This window comes from Glandiceps talaboti, chromosome 8 (assembly GCF_964340395.1).
Source record: "Glandiceps talaboti chromosome 8, keGlaTala1.1, whole genome shotgun sequence".
Classification (NCBI taxonomy): domain Eukaryota; kingdom Metazoa; phylum Hemichordata; class Enteropneusta; family Spengelidae; genus Glandiceps; species Glandiceps talaboti.
In genome coordinates this window covers 13,347,301-13,373,438 of record NC_135556.1, presented here as the reverse complement: position 1 = coordinate 13,373,438, position 26,138 = coordinate 13,347,301, and the positions used below count along the sequence as shown (strand labels likewise).

The 26,138-nt window shown below is 33.8% G+C and overlaps 1 protein-coding gene across 1 annotated transcript; it reads left to right on the top strand.

The window, feature by feature from the left end:
• The first annotated feature begins 1,601 nt into the window (after positions 1-1,601).
• LOC144438550 (uncharacterized) lies at positions 1,602-23,408 on the top strand. Its single transcript, XM_078127629.1, has 7 exons — positions 1,602-1,745; positions 4,413-4,539; positions 5,188-5,244; positions 9,446-9,685; positions 9,798-9,926; positions 17,328-17,639; positions 18,853-23,408. The coding sequence occupies exons 1-7, from the start codon at positions 1,645-1,647 to the stop codon at positions 18,964-18,966; spliced, it is 1,080 nt and encodes a 359-aa protein (XP_077983755.1). The 5' UTR covers positions 1,602-1,644; the 3' UTR covers positions 18,967-23,408.
• The last annotated feature ends 2,730 nt before the right edge of the window (positions 23,409-26,138 follow it).

The following is a 26,138-nucleotide window of genomic DNA, read 5'->3' as shown; positions in this document are numbered from 1 at the left end:
AAACTATACTTTGCAGCTGGAGGGACACACATCTATAAGGGGTCCAATTTAAGCCGACACTGTCTTGTAGGTTCAACAGGTTCAAGTTCCCATGCCGACTACAAACTGTTTACGCACTTTGCAACAATATCTCGAAGATGGCGTTATTTTTTGTTATTTTTTTTAATAATAGGGGAAAGTAAGATGTCACACAATCGTCTTACATAAATTAAAATTACGTTTAGTATATACTCCAACACAATTCTCCTGACGGATTGTGAAATAAGCTCAGTTAAAAAATAATCGTGTTTGCAAACGGAGTAAAGTCCCGAGTCGATTCTGACATTGTCCGAATTTTGGATCATGTCAGAATCAAGTCCCGACCTCTAAAGGCATATTCCGTCTGCACTTGATGACAGTCTGGAATATCACCAATTTATTGATTAACGTCTATTCCCGTCGAGATAAAAAAAAAAAAAAAACATACAAGTGTACTTTCCGTGTTTATCCCAATCGGGATACATAATTTGTTGAATTAAATGGTAGCTACCATGATCTACCATCGGTGTCACATCCCGACGATTAGGACAGCTTATAAAATTATTTCAGACAAAAACTGTTCAAACGTGTGTACTGAAAAATCACCCTGGACAAACATTCTGTCCAACCCCTGTATTTTTGTTTAAGTCTTTGCTAATAGTAGAACGATACATTTTCCACATGTGCCATGTCGTATATACGTTAACCTGGAATTCCTGCGGATTGGGATTTGAATTTTCCAGGCTATATATACCACAGGGGACCGTGTGACAAACAAAACAAAACAAATAAATAAACTATCAAATAAATGACAAATGAACAAGCAAACGAACGACAAGTACAGGGACAAATAAAATAATTAAATAAACCAGCAAATAAACAGATACTCATGGGGGTCTACTAAATATGTTTTTTTCTATACCCATCACTACAGTGATGGACATAGAAAACGCGTTGGTTCCAGGTCCCCTGTGTATATACAGGCGCGCCAGAACGAAGGGGTCATTTATCGAAGGGAAAATCATCCAGATCGGGAAATATCATGACTTCTTGAATAAGGACTAGAAGCCAAGACGTAGTCTAGAATTCTAAACGTACCAATTTAGAATTCTAGACTATCCAGACGCGACTGTCACGGAATTTTTTTAATAGTTCTATATATTTATTCTCCAGTATCATTTACATATAACATCTTTTTCAATTAGCGTTTTCCCCAATTTTATCAACGAATACGTGATCCGGAGGTCTTCAATTTTGTTAATAATGCCTAAATTATATTTAGATATAAATTCTATGTCAGTCGCCACTTTTTCAGTTTGTACGTACAGCTTACTCGTAAAATGCAAGCGCAAACGTAATTTTGCTGGTATATTCAGACGAGATCACATTAGTCATTGTGTATTTATTGTTTAAGCTTGTATATCTATAAAAAGATCTCGTCGAGACAACATCCATTCTGTCGTCCGCATGATCGATGTCTTCAAAGACACAAATTGACTGACGCGTGACGTCCACTGACCTTGACGGATAAAGGAACCCACGTGATTTGCATAAATACGTATCGCTATTGTCTTGCGGCGTCGTAGATTTGTCACCTGATTCTGATAGTTGGACGCGAGAATCAACATGGCTGACGACACGAAAGATTTCTTCGCGCAGTACAGGAAGACAGATTTTTCCCTATCGAATGGATTGAAGGAATGTTTTGAACACTTTGACGTGGACGGGTAAGTGTATTAGTCGTTGCGTGTGTTGACAGTATGTTTACGCAATGAAGAGAAACAGTCGACGGCCTGACACTGACAGCACAGCGGGCAACCTGGCAGTGGCAGGTATTAACGTTCACCGATTGAATCATGAATGTTATTGTTACGTCATGAAAGAATTACTTGAGTCTTGAGCAGGCCTTGTATAACCCATTTGATCTGTGTAATGGTGTAACTTAGTAACGTTGACATGGTGCACCCACACCATTTACACAATGTTGCACTGGCATATTGTTAACGTTACCTGTCCTACACACTTGCATGTAATATAGGACATTGCGATAACATTTCTCGTCCCACCCAGACTAGTCGACTTGGCTCTCCCCGTATACATACATGGACTAGTAGGTGCATGCTATTCAGGGGTACTTTGAAAGTCACTCCTTTGTCTGTCGCGTCAATTTGAATTTTACAATTGTTCAAACTCTACACATAAATCTCAACTCTGATATTGGCAACATTGTGGCATTTACACCATCCTCACCAGCAGCACAATAGGCACGGTTCCCACTAGCGACATACAAATTATGCAGAAACAAGAAGCTATGACCATGGAAGTACTATGCTATTACGAAGTGCAAATGACTGTAGTAAGAAGAATTCTAGCCATTCATACCATTGAAATCGAATTCCATTATATGGCATTGTGCAGCTAATAAACTATAGAGAGTACATTATGAATCTGATGTCAATCGCCCATATCTAAAGAGAGGATAATCCCATTTTTCATGTCCTCAGAGATTACAATGTGTTTGTTCATGCATGTATGTATGTACTGCATACATGTTGGGTGTGACACTGTTAGTACATGTAGTAGGTGTTGCATAGTTCAATCATAGACAGTGGAGGGACTGTGGGACTGTCTATGGTTCAATGTACTTATCAACACCTGGACCCCTGGTCTCAGTAGCATATTTAACATCCCCAGTGTAGGCAATTAAGCTATAGTCCTGTCCCCATGTGGAAAAGTGAAATCGGTTCAAAACCAAACCAAACCGAAATCACTTCAAATCATTTGGTTTGAATCCACCTCATGAGGATGGTTTCGAAACGATTCAAATAAATCATATCGAAACCAGAGCTTCTCAATTCAAATTCATTGCTCAGTTTTCTGATAGGGACAGAAACAGATTTCAAACCAATATACTGCTTTTTCATTCAGTTTGAATTGATTTCAAATTCAGGTGGGAGACAAGGCTTATTTTATGAGGCATACATTGATACAATCCGAGTTAGATAAGTTTGAGATGTACCAGGACATAATAAAAGAATAAGGAACAATAAGCACTGTAAAGTAATGGATGTAATCTAGAAATTAAGGAATGCATAGTATTCATTTAGAACAATTTTTGCAAATATTATATTTGGAAGGCTCAGTTCTTAAACAGTTTGATGAGGAGTTCACACGCTGTCATGATGATAATAATAATAATAATAATCTTTATTTATACTGGATAGTTCTTTAAGCAATAAACAATTGTCTCCCAAGAAGTCCAGTGAGGGCCGTCCCTCGTAGGTTCAGTGTTAATGCAGGAGGAAACCGATGTACCTGGGGAAAACCCTTTTTGTTCGGTCAGTAGAGTCAAACTGAACGACAGATCTTCTTACATCATGGTAAATTTAATCAAACCCTGAATGGGTTCGATCCCCGACCACAGTGGTAAGAGGCAAGTGGTTTAACCGCTCGGTCACCGATAACCCTATAATGAAATGATACAAATAGAAGCAAATCACTGAATGAGAAGTCTGCATACTTGTAAAGGATTGTATAAATTCACACACTTACTAGTATTCTGACTCTCATTAGATAACTCTCAAGCCTACTAAAATCAAGCCATGCATGTTACTGTATCGCCAACAAAAATCACAATCTAATTGTCTATAAAAGTCATAATCACAATCACCTTGAACTTAAAGTCAGTTATTTAATCAGTACTAGTGTGAATCATACTATTAAAAGATCACCTTATTTAGAATTAACGTTTGTAGCTCAGTGGATCATTCACAATCAGTGATATGAATTTTATTCTTGTTAGGGTGTGTAAGTCCCATCCATTCATTACTTAACCCTAATTCCATAACCTAATAAAAAGATCATCCAGTAAACTACAGTCTTGCTATATCCATTTACAATCAATGAATTAATAGCAACCCTAAATACATGTCCATTATGGAGTACATTTGTGGTGCAGTGGTGCAGTAAAATAAGATTACAAGTCTGACATCCTTCTTGTAAATCAGTAAAAGTAGGTGGTTGGCACATCTCCAACGATATAGTGTTCCAAAGAATTATCATCTTTCTGTGTAAGTAGTCTGGAATCCCTATACAGTACTATCCTGTAGAACAAGACAGTGTGGATTTGTATGTGCATAGGCTAGCATACCCTGTCATACAACTAAATTATGTGGACTGTAGCTTGAAGCCCATCTCAAGCTGTGCTAAAACTACCTACTAACAGTGAGTTTTTCCTATTGATCACAAGTGTAATCTTTCACTCCCTGATGTTTAATTGTAAACAAATTGTTGATAAGGACAAGGCTGGGTGGTGGACTACACATATTACATGACATTTTTTTTGCTGCAATTTGTCTTGCAATAATATGATATATTGATGTTTGTTATTGCAGTGATGGTCTCTTGGATGCAAGTGAATTTAGTCAGTTATGTAAATCATTGTTTATTGGTAACCATGGCGGCTACCGGTTATCAGAGGAACAAGTCAAAGAGTTAATACAGCTACTAGATGATGATAATGTAAGTATGAAATTAAAAAAAATACTTGCAATAGGGAACTTGCAATCCAGACTGAGCATGCTCAGACGCAAAGGACTATGGGATTATATGTGGTTATCGTGTAATACCTAATCTGGAGCTACTGTTAAAATAAACCTCCCACAATGGTCAGGGTAAATATGAATTGATTATTTGTGGTTACAAAAAATGTAACAATATTGTTTACAATACTGATTGATTAGTATTTATTATCACATTTCCCATGATGCAACATTCAACATGGCGGGTTTGAAGTTCCCTATTGTCCATTTTATATTTTAAAATACATGGAACTGTTCTGTTGGTTAAACTATGTAAATTCTCAGTACCAGCAATTTTGCATTCTAGGGTCAAAATAGAACAATTAACAAGGTCTCAACAAGTGTTCCCTCTAAGCCAATTTGATGCACCAAAATTTGGTGCTCCCTTATCTTGCTATGTGGTGACTCACAAGAAATGCGAGTTTTTTAGCATTTTGACTCACAACAATAAAATTTGGCTATCATTAGAGAACACACTGGTCTCAACCTATTCTAACAATATACATGTAGTAATGAATTTTTATCTACTGAGTATTTCACAGTATTGTTAACCACTGAATTAATTAGATTTCATTCTTTTTCCTCACAGGATGGTAAAATTAACCTAGCAGAGTTCAATATGTGCTGGAAATACTGGTTTAGACAGGTAAGTACAAATATACATCTGCAATACATTAAAGGGGCACAAGCTGTCGTGTATTCATTTCGGTCACAATTTTGTTAGCATATTTAAAAGGTGCTCTAAGTATTCTTAGACTACAAGCATACTCAACCATCTCTTGAAATGGACCGAACTCAAACTTTATATTAAGACATAACTTATTTAAACAACATAACAATCTGATGACATAATTTATTATATGTATGAAAAATGTGAAGGAAAGCCCTACTATGCCATCATCAACTGTTTGAAAAATGCCAGAAGACAATTGTAATGTCATAGAAGGAATGCATCAACATTACACTAGAATGGTTTATGTAAGTATTTTCACTTGACTTGAAACCGTATAAACTCGACTTGTGCCACTTTAATGTTTAATATTACAATGTAGTGGTTTTTTCTGGTACATAAAAGTGGTTTTGGGTAAGGGCAGTTAAAGTAGGTAAAATATACCTTAGTTTTCTAATCAGTTATATCATAGACAGTGGAGGGGTTCCCTTCCACTGTCTATATGGTTAAATTACCAGGGCTCCCTACCATAATTAAAGTACAGGATATATGCAAATCTATGCAAGTTTATGTTAGTCTACCCCCACCCCCATTACCCAGTGTTAGCAAAACAAACACTGACAATTGTAAGTACTAGCAGTATGATAGTCTGTATTTGATGTCATTTTATGATCTCAAATTTTGTTCAACAATGCACACACACTATACTGTTAGTCTTTTTACTGAGCTCTTGTGTATTGTCATACCTGGAGGCTAGGATATACGAGGACATCTACAGCCAGTAAACAGACTCACACACACACACAGACAGACACACACACACACTCACTCACACACACACACACACACACACACACACACATACACACGCACACACACATACACTTTAGCCTCATTTACATGTAATAGCATCATTGCACAATGTGTTTGTATTAATACATCACTGATAATCATGTCATGACGTGTACATTCTAACATGCCATAGTATAATTTTATTCTGAGGCAATGAAAAGTAATACTCATCAGTTAAAATTTAAAAAAAGGACTGGCATTTATCATCATGACAGTTGGGTTATAACTTATAAGGGTTTGTCGACAAGCAACTGCAATCAGAATTTTTTGTCCAGAGAGACCAAATGTTATAATCATTTATTTCCTTCTGATCAATATTTGTGAATATGTATTGTTCATCTAATAAATATTCATGCATGCTAAAACCTACAAGGCAATTGGGCACCACTGAAAGAACAATAGCAGTGAATTGAGAATGGGTTCAAGTTTGGTGTTTCTTGTCAACCGAGTGACATTTGTGTGATGGGAAGTCATCAGCTGCGCTCATAATTTTGTATCCAGAGAGAGTATATTCTGATCTGTTTAATTTGGTTTCAATGATTAATTTGTCTCATGATGATTATTGACCATCGATCATATTTTTATTATTCCATATTAGACAATCATTCATATTAAAATGGCCATATGGATGAGGATAGGTATTTATTTTGGATTTTTAATTTATATATAAAACAATTTTATCATGACTTCCTACTTGCCAAGTCCTTGTTTGTAACTCAATACATGACAAAAGCATAATAAATGTGTAAAATATTTTTAAAGTTTTCAGCACATTTTTTAACTATTTGAAATTTATTGAGTTACAAATACAGACTTGGCATATGTTGTTTCTCATTGATTTTTCAAGTCGGAAGCCATGATAACATTGTTATATAAATTAACCAGATTTAAACTGAATGCCTCCCATAAGGGAATCACTAATTATGCAAATAACTCATTAAACTAAAAAAACTACGGTAACAGGCTTTGTTTTTGGACAAGCGTGCTTTCTTAGGTTAATGTACGAGCCAAATTATACGGAATTTGAAGAGTGCATGATACTGCTTAATTACTGAATATCGTTCATTATTCAAAATACTCATTAAAGGTAAAAGTTGTAGCAACAAACTTCATAGGACAGGTGCGTATTATTATGGTTGATATATGTATCATATTGTATGAAATTTGAAGCTTGCATTTTTAAGATACAACCTAGTTACCTAAAATCATTAATTATGCAAATTTTTCATTAAAACTGTAAGCTATATCAAAAAATTTATAGGACATATCCGCTTTGTTACGGTTAACGTATGTACTAAATTGTATTGAAATTGAAGTATGCAGTCTTAAGATATAGCCTAATTACCGAAAATCATTAATTATGCAAATTATTCATTAACACTGTAAGGTACATCAACTAACTTTATAGGACATACACAATTTGTTATGGTTAATGTATGTACTGAATTGTATTGAAATTGAAGTATGCAGTCGTAAGATATAGCCTAATTACCAAGAATCATTAATTATGCAAATTATTCATTAACACTGAGAGGTACATCAACAAGCTTTACAGGACATATGCGATTGTTATGGTTAACGTGTGTACTGAATTATATTGAAATTGAAGTCTGTATTCTTAAGATATAGCCTAATTACAGAAAATCATTAATTATGCAAATTATTCATTAACACTGTAAGGTACATCAACAAACTTGATAGGACATATGTGTTTTCTTATGGTTAACGTATATACTAAATTATGTTGAATTTGAATTATGCATTCTTAAGATATAGCCTAATTACCCAAAACAATTAATTATGCAAATTATTCATTAACGCTGTAAGGTACATCAACGAATTTTATAGGACAAATGTATGTTGTTATAAATTATATTGAAATTGAAGTATGCAGTCTTAAGATATTGCGTAATTAGTTGATTTCATTAATATGCAAATTTCTCTAATTAAACATTAACAGATCTGGCTCAAAACCTAATCAGGTCTAACTATTACCCTAAAGATTATATATCCCAAATTCCATTACAATTGAGCCAGTCGATTGTAGAAAATGATGACACAGACAGACAGACAGACAGACACACAGACACACATTCCCCTTTTAATACCTCCCATACCCTTACGGGAGGTAATAATGATGTATTCCCTATATGTCAAGATGGTTTCACTTCCTGTTTTTTGTTCTGCTTTTCATCAGTTTGAGGTAGAATGTCAATAAAGTTGTATGCGCTGATCATATGGACAAGTCATTATATAATCTTTGATATTTTGAAAAATGAAATTACTATCTACATGTGTAAACGTTGTCACGAAACAAAGGCAAAATAACAAATGTGTTATGCTAATATGTAATTATGTTTAAATATTCACTATATCATTATGTATTCTGTCTTGTTGACTTTCTCACATCCTGTACTCACCCACCCATATGGTTTGTTCTGTTATATCAATGGTATATAAATAAGTACCATTCCACTGAACATTATTTTAGGAATCATTTGAAATAGCATCAACGTACATAACGTTTCTACTTAAAGAATATTTTTAAATACTTCATGAAAAGGAAATGACTCATTGCCATCATTCGTGATTTGAGACCACTGAAGTATAAAAAATAAGATGTCGGTTTGCAGACATAGCGATGAAGTTGGTACATTGGTATGTATGTATAAATGTATAGGGGAAAGTCTACATTAATTATTATTTTGTATAAGCATAGCACTTCTAGTGGTGTATACATTGATTTTGTTCTTAGATAATAGTGATAAGTGATGATTTTGTGGCGAGAACTTGATACGTCTGTTATTAACTGTACATAGTTGAAATAAAGGTAGTTTTGTTAACTTTGGGTTTTGGAGAATGATTCATGATTTTACATCATTTGCATGACTTTCAATTACACACATATATTATTCATGTCTGCTGACTCCAGTGAGACAATGGGTGTCCATGGCAAGGACCTTCACTGAACAATGAATGAGAGACAAGTGTCAATTTGATTTTGGAGAATCATTCACGGTTTTGCATCACTTGCATGACTTTCAATTACACACATATATATGCTGAGTCCAGTGAGACAATGGGTGTCCATGGCAAGGACCTACACTGAACAATGAATGAGAGACAAGTGTCACTTTGATTTTAGCGAGAATTGCATGCAATATAAATTATGTAAAATCATAGAACCAGAACCCAAAGTTAACAAGAATGTTCTTATTTTCTGTCATGGAACTCCTCTGTAATGCCAAGGAGTTTACTGTATATCAATTCATTAAAAGTGCTAAGAATTTATTGTGATATTTTCTTTAATTTGATCTGCTTACAGGTCCTGTCTCCAGTCTCAGCACTTCTAGTGATTGACATACAGAATGATTTTATAGATGGTTCGTTAGCTCTCAAGAACTGTCCAGCTGGTCAAGATGGTGGAGAGGTCATACCCCTCATTAATAAACTTATAGAAGAAATCGACTTTGATGTGATTGCATATACCAGAGATTGGCATCCAGCCAACCATATTTCATTCTTTGAAAATTTGAAACTTCGAGAATTAGCACCTTCATCTCCAGTAAGTTCTTTTTCTTCCTTTCTTTTTTTGCTTTCTTTCTCTCTTGTCATATTCTGTTTATCAGATAGACTACATCATTAAACTGACTCTTTTTCAATACTTTCTCTAACAGATCAAAGCTGAGGATGCCAAAATGTTGGACACGGTACATTTTGCTGGTGATCCAGTAATAGAACAGACACTGTGGCCAACACATTGTGTACCAGATACATGGGGAGCAGAATTTCACAAAGACTTAAAAGTAAGTAGACTCAGAGTTACATGATGCCAAGGCCTTCTACTAGAATAGCGCCACCATTGGTAGAACCATGAAAATCTTTTGTTTGTGACGGTGTCTACTAGTTTGCAAGATTTTCTAGATTACTTTCTTTGTTTTTCTTTCCTTCATAAAGACTTAATAACAATAAGCATAATCATAGACATATATTTGTACTCAACAATACCCAATGTCAATGTTTTCTTCTATTAGCACATAAAACACGCACAAATCTTCACCTGGATGACGTCAAACAGGGCAGATCAAAAACCCGAATCACCCCTGTTCTACCAAACTTTTTTTTTTCTGAACTGTTCAAAATGACCTGTTCCTGCCATTTTGCGCTACAATCTAGTTATTGTAATACAAGTAATTATGTACTTCAAAACTAGTAAATTCGCACATTAATTTACATACATCCTTGATTGGTATGAGTCTGATATGCTGAGGTGCTTTTATTTGTATGATTCTAAAAATGATGTATGATTGTCATTGACAATTTAGGCCGTAGCTTACTTCGTCTTCCGTCAAGCTCAGAGCTCCGAACTTACAAAATCTCAAACGAATTATGAATTAAAATGAGGGAACAAATGTCGTATTCAGTCAAGGTTTACTTACATGTATGTATTAAAACTAAATTTGATATTACATGTACATCGTAAGGTTACAGATACCACAACACAGTGTTACCTGTACGTAAAATTAATCTCCGGTCAGATCATGTGATTACATAATTTGCTTAGCCCATTTTTTTTTATACACAATGAAGAATATAGTGCATTAAAACATTGCAGTATTAATAAAATTTGATTCAAAATTGTAGAAAAAATTAATATATGTGATAAATATATAATCCCATGAAATAAATGGTGGCTTTACGTCATAATGCTCAGAACATTATCATGTAAAACTGATTTCATGGGATTATATATAACAGTAGCACCACCAAAGGTAGAACCATGAAATACTTTTGTTTAGGGTAGTGTCTAATGCTAATTTGCTGGATTTTCTGTTCATTTTTTTCTCTTTCACAAAGACAGAAAAGTAACTTAAGTAGGTATAACCACATATTTGTACTCAATACTAAATGCCCCTGTTTTCTGATAGAATAGCACCACCATCGGTAGAACTGTGAAATTCTTTTGTTTATATTGCATGATGTGCAAGATTCCCCTCTTTCAGTATGCATCAGCTGCAATTGAATGTCGGGGTTTAAGATAAAAGACAAACAGCTTGCATGAAATTTGGTTAGTGTATGTAGACAGAAGTGTGGCATAGCGTTTATTTATTTATACATACAAAAATCATATTTCAATCACACATACTTTATTTGGAGAGATTCTAACATTTAACATTTAACGTTTATTTCATTTCTAAAGCGCTTCCTCTATTTAAAAGAAAATATTCAAAAGCGCTGCACAATAAGTTAAAAGAGACATTTGATAAGTTAAAAGAGACATTTAAGAAATACTGTAAAAAAAAAAAATAATAATAATAATAATAATAATAATAATGATAATAATAATAATACACATCAATAGCATAATAAAACCATTCCTCAAAGTGTTTAAAACAGAAACATGGCTAAAATCAACAGTTACAAGTTGTAAGAAACTTTAAACAGGTATGTCTTCGACCCTCTTTTAAATTGTTCAGTTTCATCTAAACACATGATGTGGTGGGGGTAGGACCAACTCGGCCCATTGCCAACTCGTCTCATCGCCAACTCGGCCCATTCACATGCCCACTCGGCCCATTCACATGCCAACTCGGCCCATTTACATGCCAACTCGGCCCACGCACGTCATGACGAAAATGTTTCTGTCATTTTCAACGATTAATAAAAAAAGATCAACCCATTTTAGAGTGCATGTCATGTCGAAGTGGGCGATACGTTAGTAACAAACGCAATCATTTATTTCAAAGTGTTTCGGTTTTGAAGTTACAATCACGTCGAGTTGTACATCTTGACTATTTACGAATTGACGAATAGCGGACTAAATATCTATAGTCAAGTTGGCAGAGAGTGGGCCGAGTTGGTGGGCCGAGTTGACAGAGAGTGGGCCGAGTTGGTTGGCCGAGTTGGCAGACGGTGGGCCGAGTTGGTGGGCCGAGATGGAAATGGGCCGAGTTGGACGTGCACCCTTTTCAACAGCAGGTAATCATTAACTTTGATAGTTGGTCTGCGTAATGAATTTTAACGAATACATTTCTTATGTTCTGTGCTTCCAGAGAAATCGATATCCTTAGTAGAGGTGCAACTAACACACGGGCAACTATTTTTCTTAGTTTCATTGTAAATATTCTGTCAGGCTTTCAAGAAAAAGTCAGCCAGTTGAAAAATTTATCAATTTACTGCTGGTATACCATATGTTCTGCTACCAAAATATCACTGATATTTAAACCAATGATATTGGATATCCAGAAACTATGGAATGGCATTTATATGCTTCAAAATGTCAAATATATCTTCACAAGAAGTCGCTAATATTGATGATGTTTGCCTGAATTCAAGAAGTTTATGTCTTGAGTGTACAAATCTGCTAAGCATTGAATTTGTGGGATATTCAGCTTCTTGCATGATAATACAAATAAACTTGACAGAAAAGGGAATTGTTGATAGCATCTGTACATTCCGATTAGCATACTGTTATGTGACCTTTGAATTCAACTGGACAGATGAAAATGAATGAACGCCTCATTATTTTCAGGGTTGGACACTTTTCCACACTCTTAGCAACCAAAAAAAACATACAAATAACATGCTGAGGTAAATATTAAATTTTCAACAATGAAATGGGTGACTACTGCATCTGTGGAGACATATTAGGTATTGACCATGTATAGTGCAGCATATTATGCATTAAGTGTGTGTAGATGTGTTTCCAACCGTTCTAAGTATCCTTCATGTTGTAATCAGTTTAAATCTACACCTGGACCATGGCTAACAGTGATTAAATCACACATGTTCAGTTGTCCAAGGTTTCAGAGGAAATGAAATATCCTGTTTTGTGTTTAGCTTTCACTATATTTAGATAGTATTTCCGAATATTTTTCGTTGTTCAGCCAGGGAAAATATGAGTGACCTAAGGGGCCTTGTCACTATGAGTTTAATGACTTATAGTGGCAAACCCTTAGGTCACAAGTACTTTCCAGCTGAATGAAGAAAAATATTGGGGAATAATATTATACTATACCACCTCAAGCATAATTCATGAAAAAAAAAATCGAGAAAAATGAGAGAAAAATAGCCTAATATGTAAAACATAGACCCAGTTTTGAATTATGATGAACACTTAGGTAAAAAAAAAAAAAGTTGTCTGACAAAGTGACAGAAAAAGTTGGTCATGAGCAATTAGTGATAGTACATATGTATCTAATCCTTACGGCTCCACAGACGATGCAATACTAATGTGAAAACCTGGGATCAAATCCCTTGATTTTAAATGTCAAGTTTCAAAGATTCAGGTGTGGAAAACAGTTGTCTGGCAAAAACCATAGAAAAAAAAAAGTTAGTCCTGAACACATGGTCCTTTGTAATCCTTGTAGCGCCACTGATAAGAAAAAAAAAACTAATGCAAGAACTTGGGATTAAATTATGGGCCTTTAAATCTGTTATAACCTTATCAATGACACTAACATGATAACAGCTGACAACCACATTGTTATTATCTATTTTGATAAATGGCAGAGTGTGTCATCTTAAATGAGGTTTGTATTTGTTGCCAACTGTTGAGCAATTAGAATAGTGAAGGCATTATTCAATTAGTAACTTTATCATGTGGTTAGGCGGTGTGTATGACTTTTAACTTTTTTATGATGATCAGACATCCTGCCAATTAGCAACCACATGTCATAATTGCATGGACCTCCCACTCTGAGGAAATAAACAAACTCCTTTGTAACCATGACGACGTGGATAAACATCATTAGTAGAGATAAAGGCTACATGGCTGCGTGTCATACAGGGCTTCCTTATTTAAATGTCATCGCTAGTAACCATGGATTCACTGAAAAAAATACTGCAAATGAAATCTTATTTTTATATCCAGTGAAGTGCTCGTTTGACAAAAAGTGTTTAGATTGGAAGTTAGGTAATACCTAATTTATTCCACACTTGCAAACGGAGACAATTTTGAACAATATGGAAAAACTTTGTCCATTTGATACTATAGTTACAAATGAGATGTGTTATGAAGTTTTGTGATAAACATTTTTCACCACATGAAATTCTTTTGAAAAATATTTGAATTACTTTTCCTTTTTCACATTTAGGAAATCTAACTAGCATGACAATATATGAAGAATGTAGTAAAAGTTTTAAGTACAAAGACTTGTGTAGTGAAAAAATATTTTGCAAGGGAAAAAATGATGAAAAATATTGAAATAATTAGTGTAAAATAGTTTTTATTTCATTTTTTTTGCAAAAGAAAACTGACTAAGGTAAGAAAATATAAACAATATATAAAGACGCTGTCCTTAGAAGTTACAAATGTGGAGTGTTACATAGCCTTTGGGGTGAAATTAATTTTTATAAAAAATTGATAAAAGTCATCAGAATAATTGGTCACAAGTTATTAATTGTAATTGGTTTGTTATTTAGAGTATGGAAACCTTATTAAGGCACAATTGCACAATGTCTCACGAGCTCAATAAAATGAACTTGGTTCACGTAAGCTAAAAAATCCTCCCCCTAAATGAACGTTCACAAGTGCAGCATTGACACATTTATATATGTTGTAAACCATGGTGAAAATTGTAGTGGTCACATTAATATGATCGATACAATTTGAAAATATGGTAAACATATTAAATGCTGGCGGGAAACCCAGCTCTGTATATCACATTAGAAGTAAAAAAAAAATTCAACTTATCAATAATATTTCTGTAGTAAATACAGAATCTTTTATTGTTGAAGGCATGAAAGTTTTCAAAATTTGGTTTAACAGTGTGGAAATGAACTACAGACCCCCTGCCCCCTAAAAGAACGAAGTTCGTTTATTAGCTTGTGTGACATTGTGTGATTGTCCCTAACATGCGAGGCCTTCTCATGACAATCATAAATTAATAGTCATGACTAAACCATGTGTCATTTTTTTGTGGTTGTAAGAAAAGATAATAAAAATATACTGCAATGCCAATATTCATGTATTTGTGTTGCAAAGTTTTTGAAAAGGATGGTAATTGTATTTACTGAACTAATATTAAAACTATTTTTAAAAATCTGTCCCAAAAACTCATGTAAATAAGTAGATGTGTGTAGATGTATAGTATGAGGGTATTGTGTCAGATATTTTATTTTGGGCATAATGAAGAATTCTAGTAATATTAAGCATTTATACCAGTATATGCACATTACGGTACTTGTCACAAAGTGTCTTTAAAAGGATGCATCTTTACTGAGTGAAATTGTCCAAAAATATATTTTCAAATCAGTCAAAAACTTATAAATAAGGAGATGTTTATGTATGTAGATGTATACAGGGGTACCATTCCAGATTATATACATGCTAAGGCAAAATAAAAATGTTTTTCCGATAACCCAACCGTGTCTGTTTTCTTTCCCAGTGATGTCTGTACATTTTTCATCAAAAAACAGAATGGGTATTCTGACTGACATTTTGTTTGGTTTTGGGTCGAAGCAATTTTTTTCAAAAATAAAAGATAATTAAAAAGATGGAATAAAATAAAATAAAATCCCAACCTACCAACCCAGTTCTCTGAGGTCATGTTATCGGAAACAAACACTTAACTTTTTTTCACCTAATGTTTATTGTTCCAAACTTAATCTTTTTATAAATAAATAAATATTGCAGTCATGAAGAAATTGCTGATAATTACTGACATTTGCAGGTGGTAAATGGCCCAATTAACGCAGGTGATTATTTTTTGTAAATACCTGCATTCAGCAGCTGACATGTCAAATTTACTGGCATTTGAAAAGTGAAATTTCAACTTAAGCTGCATTTAATGGATAAAACCTTTCAAGCCCATTTGCATATTGATAATTGGCTATTTTCATGATAACCGGAATCTTTTTATTTGAATTAATGTGAACATTCTGAAAAAATTAATTTTCAACAGATAAACATGTCATTTGTGACAACGAATGTTGATAAGAATTAAAGTTCAATATATATTATTTTTTACTTTCCTCCTAAGTTTTACATTTTAGGATCATTTTACTCCCAAAATTTAAAATTCGGGAGAACATTGATCCTAAAAAATCTTGCTCAAAGAGTTAACTTCCTAGGCAGTATTGTAGACAATAATACTGAAAAAAAATACTGTTAATTAGTCCAGATAAATTCTGCAATTTGTAATTACATCACTACTATGGAATTTATTTTGGATTTTTAATTCATAGAACAATATTATCATGGCTTCCTACTCGAAAAAACAAAGTGAAACAACATTGACTAAGTCCTTGTTTGTAACTCAATACATTGCAAAAAGCTAAATGTGTGTATAGCTATGTTTTTGACTCCAAATTGCCAATCTGTTTATTTATTTCCTGTCATTTTGTAATTGTAACTTACTTTAAAAATTGGCAATAAAATTCCAAATCCTCATCCACTTTAACTGCATGTTAAAAAGATACTTGGAAGCATACTTAACCATTCTAATTGACAGAACTCAAACCTTGTATTCAGGCATAACAAGTCAATTACATCAAGTCTTGGACCAAATAACATTTGGTGCTACTTGGGCATACGGCTGAGTTTTTATGTTAACTGCATGTTAAAAGGTACTTATATACTAAAGCACACTTAAACCATTCTAATTGACAGAACTCAAACCTAGTTATCAGACATAACAAGTCAATTACATAGCATCAAGTCTTGGACCAAAGCTACTTCGGCACATGCTGAGTTTTTAACTGCATGTTAAAAGGTACTAGTTTAGTAAAGTACAATTAACCATTCTAATTGACAGAACTGAAACCCAGTATTGAGACATAACAGGTCAATTGACATATATAGTCAAGTCTTCAGCCAAATAACACTTGGTGCATATATTCCATAGTTGGACTGATTTTAGTAGTTTTAACAAATTCATAATTTAGTATGTGTATACTAAAATGTCAAAGAATTCCCTTATGATGCCATAAACTAGAAACAACACTAAAAGACAATGTTTAATGCCAACAAAGGCATGCAACACATCAACATCATAGTACAATAACGGTTTTCTGTATATAAGTAAAAAAAAAGCTCATAAACTCAGTTTGTGTTACTTTTAATGAAAGGTCAGTGCTGGGCAGATTTAAACCCAGAATGCAGTGGTTAGAAACATCCCAAGTAACTTGTAGATTATTCATAATTGTCATGATGTCAAAACAGTTAATATTAGCCTATATTTCTACTTCTATTTTTTGTTGATCAGGTCGTTGACAATGCTATTGACATCCTGAAAGGTACAAACCCAGACATTGACAGCTATTCAGCATTCTGGGACAACATGAAATTATCACAGACAACACTTGCCAAGGAATTACAACAACGGAAAGTTACTGACGTCTACATGTGTGGGTTGGCATATGATTTCTGTCTGGGCTCCTCCTCGGTTGATGCTGCACAGCATGGATTCCGTACCGTGGTGATAGAGGATACAGTTCGTGGCGTTGATGTGAATGGAATTGGCAAAATGAGGAAAAGAATGAAAGATGCTGGATGTGTATTTGTCAACTCTAAAGACGTAAGTAATACTTCTCTGAGTTTTACTATTATCAGTATCTACTACATGTACATGTTTACAGGGATGTCACATGGGCCAGATTTCGTCTGCTGGTCTTCTATTTATGTCAATTTGAAAAATGTGTATGCATTTACTTTAATTCATTTCTAATGTCAATGCCAATTTTTGAGGTGCATCCTAAACTTACGTCATTGAATCATATATTTGATTTGCTTCACTGTTTTGTTGAAGATCTCATGATTACTAGCGATTATTGAATGTTGTTCAGTACATACAATAACATAATTATGAAACAAAAACAACACAGAAAAATAATCATGTAGATCTGATACATGTCCCTTCTATCTGATCACACACACACATACACATACATACATACATACATACATACAACATACATACATACATACGCATGCACGCACGCACATACATACATACATACACACATACATACATACATACATACATGCATACATACATGCATGCATACATACATACATACATACATACATGCATACACACATACATGTACATACATTACATACATGATACATATATACATACATACATACATACATACATACATACATACATACATACACACACACATACATACATACATACATGCATGCATGCATACATGCATACATACATACATACATACATACATGTACATACATACATACATACATACATACATACATACAATCATACATACATACATACATAAATAAATACATACATACATATATACATACATCATACATACATACATACATACATACATACATACATACATACATACATACATACATACATACAATCACATACAATCACACACATACACACATACATACATACATACATACATACATACATACATACACACACGCATACATACATACATACATACATACATACATACACACACGCATACACATAGATACATACATACATACATACATACATACACACATGCATACATACATACATACATACATACATACATACATACATACACACACGCATACACATACATACATACATACATACATACATACATACATACACATACATACATACATGACATTTTGTCCATCTGACTCAAAAAAGAAAAGTAACCAGGTTTCAGTAAAAACTATGGGAAAAAGGTACTGCTTCAAATGTGTTAGAACTTGTACCTCACAACTACTCTCCCTTATTATCTTCACAGGTTCCTGATATGGTAAACTGTAAGGACCGACGTCCAGATCTTGGTTACCAAGCTGCTGTCAATGTCGCCGTTGCTAAGAAAATACAACAAAATGGGTTACCAGTGGCAACATAGAATTAAAGATAGACACCCTGGGACTGGAGTTATAATCTGTATCATTTCAACACTACATGTGCTAACTCCATCTATGGTTGATGTTTCCACTTCAGTTTGTCTTCCATTCCATTAAACAATATTGAGTTGGATGTGACATTTGACCTTGAATTTCAGGTCAATAGTAAGCCTGGATGGCATGGTTTTGACATTTGACCCTGAAGTTTAGGGTCAAGGTCAATATTGAGTCTGGATGGCATGGTTTGACATTTGACCTTGAAGTTTAGGGTCAAGGTCAATATTGAGTCTGGATGGCAAATGTTTCAAAGGCTGAATCGATTCAGTGCAGCATCACCCAGTTACCATTCTGTCAAAAACAAAATCAAATAATAAAAAAAACAGGAAAGAATACATTCACTTTGTGTACTTAATATTTACAACAGATATGATTATAAAGTGTGTCAATTTTTTGGGAAAAAGTAAGGATTCTGTGAGTGTACAATTATTTATAAGACTAAACATGACCAAAAGTATTTAATCTGTAGTGAAGGTTATGTCTCAATAATATGAAATAAGAGGGATGTGTTTTAAAATTGGCTGTATAATTGTAAGTTATTATTCAAAATACTTCCATATAAAATATATATATTAATGTCTGTCATATATCCTATACCTTAGTCTAGTTTCTATACGACACATTATGATTACTATAATCATCTCCACTCACGTAAACTAAAAGTTGTTAGTCTAGCACAGAAATCTGTGCCCACCCCCGACAGCGTGATTACGTGATTTAGTTTCAGACTGGAGATGGACATGGAGTGGTAAATATTATTTTAAATTCCTGCAGTAGTCAAAACAGCTGTACTTATTGAATAATAATGAGCCAATGTCTGAAGGAAACCAATCTTGTGATGGATTATTACTGACATGTGCTGTTTTACCGTTGGCCCAGCAGGCAGATTAGCGAGATTATTGGGGGGTTTTCTGGTAACTTTGACTATGCATGAGTGGAGATGATCGTAGTAATAATAACGCATCACATATGAACTAGACTACCTATACCCATACCCAAGGACCAACCCCAACAAATACACTGAATATTAAATTGTTGTAGTTAGATATCATAGCACAAGTTCACGTGAAGAAATATTTAAGACTGAAGATTAGTCAACTTCTTTAAATATATTTTCATGGTTTCATGAAATTTTGAACACCAAAGCCAATTTTAATGGTGCATCACACACACACACACACACACAAAAGCTAGCCCACAGCACCACTGAAATAATGCCTTTAGTGTTCAAGAGTACGTGAAAGTATACACATATTTCAAGAACTATACAGATGTACCAATTTCAATCAGAAAAAAAAAGCACAAGTGGTTGTCAACATGCTAGTAATATTTCAATTCCCGTTATAGCCTTGAGTCGCCTGTCTCAGCAAACTACTGGATAGTCATTGCAGTGATGATAGATCTAATCTGCTCGCTGGGCTTTGTTTGCTCATTTTTCAAGGAGTTTATGCCCCCAAGCAAAAGCAGTTTGAGTTGTCGCTGATTCCGAGAAATTCTCATGTAATATACATGTTGACCTATTGAAGTCTGTACTTCCATCCACCCACCCACCTACACACAAACACTGCACTGTGCTTTATCTAATGTAACAACATGATTACATCTGTAGAAGTAAGATGAGTAGGCTGACAAGTCACCATTTTGCCTTTGATAATGACATTTCAAAAATTACCTTCTCATTTATAACCTATACTAGTAAATTCTGTAATCTAGAGTCGCATATCGCAAAGTTGCATTTGGAACATTTTTTTTTGAAACTGATTTGTTAGATATAATGGCTTACTTGAAATATCATACACCGTACACAGTATTGAAATACCTATGGGTAAATATATTTGTATACCTGTACACACATTATGGTGCATTATGTCTATTCAAATAAAGTTTTAGGTCCACACCATCAGTACCCAATGAATCACAATTTCAACTTATTATTATACCGCCAGGTTATAGATATAATTGACCTCTAATTGACATGTACAATGTCTAATTATTGGCATTTTAACAATTTTAGTGAATATATTGTTGGTTGATGGGAAAAATAATACAGCTTACAGCTGTTGCAGAGTTAAATTACATAGTTTTGTGTTGATTGTGTGTATTGTTGGGTCTCCCCATTGTATCAATGTTATAATGGATGTAGTAGATTGTATATCAAAATAGTCGATTGTGTAAGTATCTCTTCCATATCAATCTTAAATCTAATAAAATCATTTGACCTGGAAAATTCTCCACCCTTGTCTCTTGCTGCTCAAGCGGCCGTATACATTTATGTCCAGTAGGATATGGTTGTAATTCATTCAGTTCTAAATTTACACACACACACACACACACAGTATTCAGTTTTGTGAATATCAAGTAAATTGTATATAAGCATTATAATATATTCATACCTACAAACGGGTTTTCAAATGAATATGTATTTCACATTATGTCCATCAAGTTGCAATAGTAACTATGAAATACATTAGCAGAAATCACTGTAGTATTTATATAGACTTTAGAAAAGGAAAACCTCAGAAATGTGAAAACATTATGTTACAGTGAAACCTTATGTACTGAAATTGTTGTAATAATCACCTTCCATATCGATACAATCTCTCTTTAAACCCATGACCAACTAGGAAGATACTAGCTAACAAATTTTGTGACGAAAATGCAAAATGTTATCTCAAGTGTATTCATATCAGTGCTACTAGTGTGACGTGGTCTTTGAAGTACTGCTGGTAGGGTGATGTGGTCTAGCTGCTAGGGTTATGTTTTCTTAGAAGTGTTGCTAGGTTTACATGTTCTGAAAAATACAGCTTTTAGATTATGTGTTCTCACTCTCAGAGACAAAGACGTAGACAATCTGTAAACACATTCATGAAGTCTGAGATAAAATATCACCCCTGGAAATAAATTTGGTTTGTTGAAAGAATGTATTTTGTTGCAGTCTTCAATACCTGAATTTGAGATGGAGTTGATGAACACAAGCACACACCTTTCCTTGTCTGTGACACAAGACAACATTGAGCCGAGTCTGTACAATTAGCGACAGGCAAGATGTACATACTGAGAAGCGCAATTGGTATTGATTGTGATGCTGCAACAATTCCTATATGAAGTAGCTTACAGTTTGAGCATTAGAATGTCAGACACTTCATTAGCAAAATACCTAGTAGATAAATAGTCACACATGCAGAGAATTCAATGGTAATCAACGAGACAGTTATTTTGAATCTGGGGTGTTTTTTCTGTAAATTACTACACGAGTCAAGTTACATACAAGTGTGATTCTTCTGGTTGTTTGGAAGAAATCATTTCATGTACAGGTTATGTACATTGAGTAATGATTGACATGTATCTGAATTACCTGTTTTGCCAGAACATTTCAGTACACTTTAATGGCATTTTTCAGCCAAAGAATAAGAAATTTGTGCAGTGTGTAATGTTAAACCTAGATTGTTGAAATACAGAGAGACCAACAATTCATGATTCATTCATAACCAGCATAGCGTTATCTCATCATTTCTCTCTTTATTTACATACAGTTAATCACCTCCTTACAATAATCAGAGACAAGTTTGCCTTAATTAACGTTCCAGTCATCCCATGTGATTTCTATACTAATACACTGAATCAGGATATTACACATCTTGTTTTGAATAAGCATGGAACTGATTAAACAGATCTGAATCTTTTGTACCACACATCATTTTAACTTCGGATCCAATTTCAAACCAGACTTTAGACATCATGTTTCCGTGGATAGGAAACAAGGTTTTATGTATGGGTAAATGGTAATATTAAACAGAAAACATGAGGAGATGACTCAATGTCTGATCTTTTGTTGTGTTTAATGGAGTGAACAGGAGCTTGATATTCAGTCACACTGTAATACAAGGTTATATACACTCATTATATAACATCAGGAGGAAAAGAGTGACAGAAAAGTGTTAATATCTCTTAAATATATGAATAATCAAAATATGAATTTTTTTATCAAATTGAAAATGCATCATGCCACCCTGTAAGAGTTGTGATTGAATTATACATGGTATGTATTAATATGAGAAAAGTCTCTGGCTATTCCCAATTAATATTGTATTAACATAAACAGTAATTCTGTCTCATATTCATCGATTGCCATCAGAAAATCAGGTGCTCACAGGAGATTTCAATTTGATTAAATGTGTATTAGCAGTAACAATAAAAACATCAAAATTGCAAAGATTAGGCGCCATGCTTATTGCTCTGAAGGCAAAACTTGTAGCAAAGAAGACAGATTGGAGTCTTTTATATATACAGAATTTATGATGGCATACAATGAAGGATATAGAGATCTGTTCAGTATATTGCTGGTCTTATGTTCAAATATATTGTATGTTCGTGTTACTCAAATATATCATAATGTGAAAATGTAAATCTGATTATTTAATGTTGCTAATGTTATACATGAATACATTGTAATTTGTGATAATGTTGCTGATGTTATACATGAATACATTGTAATTTGTGATAATGTTGCTGATGTTATACATGAATACATTGTAATTTGTGATAATGTTGCTGATGTTATACATGAATACATTGTAATTTGTGATAATGTTGCTGATGTTATACATGAATACATTGTAATTTGTGATAATGTTGCTGATGTTATACATGAATACATTGTAATTTGTGATAATGTTGCTGTTATACATGAATACATTGTAATTTGTGATAATGCTGATGTTATACATGAATACATTGTAATTTGTGATAATGTTGCTGATGTTATACATGAATACATTGTAATTTGTGATAATGTTGCTGATGTTATACATGAATACATTGTAATTTGTGATAATGTTGCTGTTATACATGAATACATTGTAATTTGTGATAATGCTGATGTTATACACGAATTCATTGTAATTTGTGATAATATTGCTGATTTTATACAGGAATACATTGCAATTTGTGATAATTCAGGTTCATTCAGTGTTGCTGATGTGTTATACACCTATATATTGTAAATATGTGATGGTGTACATTCAGATTGATTTAATGTTGCTGGTGTCATACACTAATACAGTGTAAATTTGTGATGATGTTGTCGTTTTCTAAACTACATGTCTGAAAAGATGTACATAGTAATATATACAAACCTAATAATATGTATCTTGTGATGCAATATATCAGCTTGTACATATTTTGTCTCTGTCAGATATAAATGATGTAAAATTTATTGCAGCAATGCTAACATTCTGGGTCTTGTAAAAATCTAGATTACATTTCATGTTAGTGATTTGCATGAAATTGAGAGTTTTCATGCTTCAGGTTGGAGAAGAAATGTTACATGATACTTTAAGCAAACCAAAGATACACAAATGATTATAGTAAATGTCATTTGTTGATTTTAAATGACACCCCACCGCTACCACCAATGTAATGGAATAGTTCCCTCCAGGATATTATTTTCGATAGATAAACGTGGCATTTAATACAATGTATCAGTTAGTATTATAACGTAGAATTTTCTGTGTTAACACATATTTTTTTTCCTGATGTACAGTCCTAGCAAAGCTGATCTAGTAAAATTTACATTGCTTCCTTCAATTCAAATAAGCTCTAAGTCAGCCACTCTTGTAAAATGTATGGGTGACTGACTCAAGGAGATTGTATCTACTTCACCCTTGTTATATGCCCTGTAGATTTGCTATTCATTTGTGATGAGTTGGATGAACATGCTGTAAGCAATATAGAAGTAATTATTGTGTTGGTGTTTTGCAAAGAGCCATTGTATATGACTTTGATGTGACATTTCTTACATTAGAATCGTATCAGAATACAGTATTCAACCTTTGATATTTAGACTTTTTTGTGATATTTAGCTTTGGGTTATATTTTGATAAAATATGCAATTTCCAGCAGAAGGGGGATTTTAGAGTGCAAGTCGTTATGAGATGTACAATATTACATATGTAAGCTTTGTGTAATCACAATATTGCTGTGCATGATTATCGACCTTGGTAAGACTTGCAAGGGTTTTTGCTGGTAGACACATGCCCTGAAGGTAAAAATTACATATACGCCGCAAAACTGATGACAGAACATAATCAAATCACGAGTATCATACTGAGTATATTATAATACAAATTGCAAGTATTAATAAAATATGTGTAATCACAGTATTTTGGCACACGGTCATTCAAAAGTAATCAATCAAATAAAAGTTATTGATTATATACGAAGGTAAACCATTATTTGCCGTGAGTGGGACAAGGTCGAAGTCTGCACGGTATAATACATGTTTACGTATACTAAATATACCCACGGCAAATATTCACTCATGCATTTCAGAGTAATAGATTGGGTCTTGCGTAAAGAAGAGTGACAGGAGATTATTAAGGGAAAATAAACCCGTCTCCAAATGGTAATTTGCATAGATCAATATCATTATTGAAAAATACTAGCCGGGTAATCAAGATTTTGGTTTACTAAGATAGACACACACTAATACCATTGTTGCGACATGCTGATATAAGTTATCAAATGGACGTTGCTTTAATTATACTCACAGTAGGGTGGAGTTTCTGATGACACCCTGATCCTGCAGTGTACATTTTAAGGGATTTCCAATGTTTACACCGTCTTAATTGATCGAACAACTTTAGTTTTAGTTTGTGACTATTTTAGTACATGGAGACATCGATTGTTAGTCGGAGAGTAGTATACATTAAAACCTGGGGTCGGTGAAAAGGTCGAGTAAACACTTTTTTATAGCGCAGGTGTGTATTTTTTTTTCTTTGCAGGGTGAAATGTGACAATAAATGTAGTGAGATATCTATTCCTGTTTGATGAGATAACTACCCGTGTGATGAGAATGTGTACTTCGACATCAAACGAATTTCAAATACAACTGAATGTTACAGCACGCCATTTCTTGTGAATTGAAAGACGTTCGCCATAACACTACACCATTTATCATTTTCCTGTGTAAACTCATGAGAAAGCATATACCATTAATGTAAGGTTAATACAAATACAACGCTCGTTTATAAATATTCATTAATCGTGGCAGACAGATGCCATTACTAAATGTATTACATACAATTTGATCTAAAGATCTAGAGAGACATGTGCATTT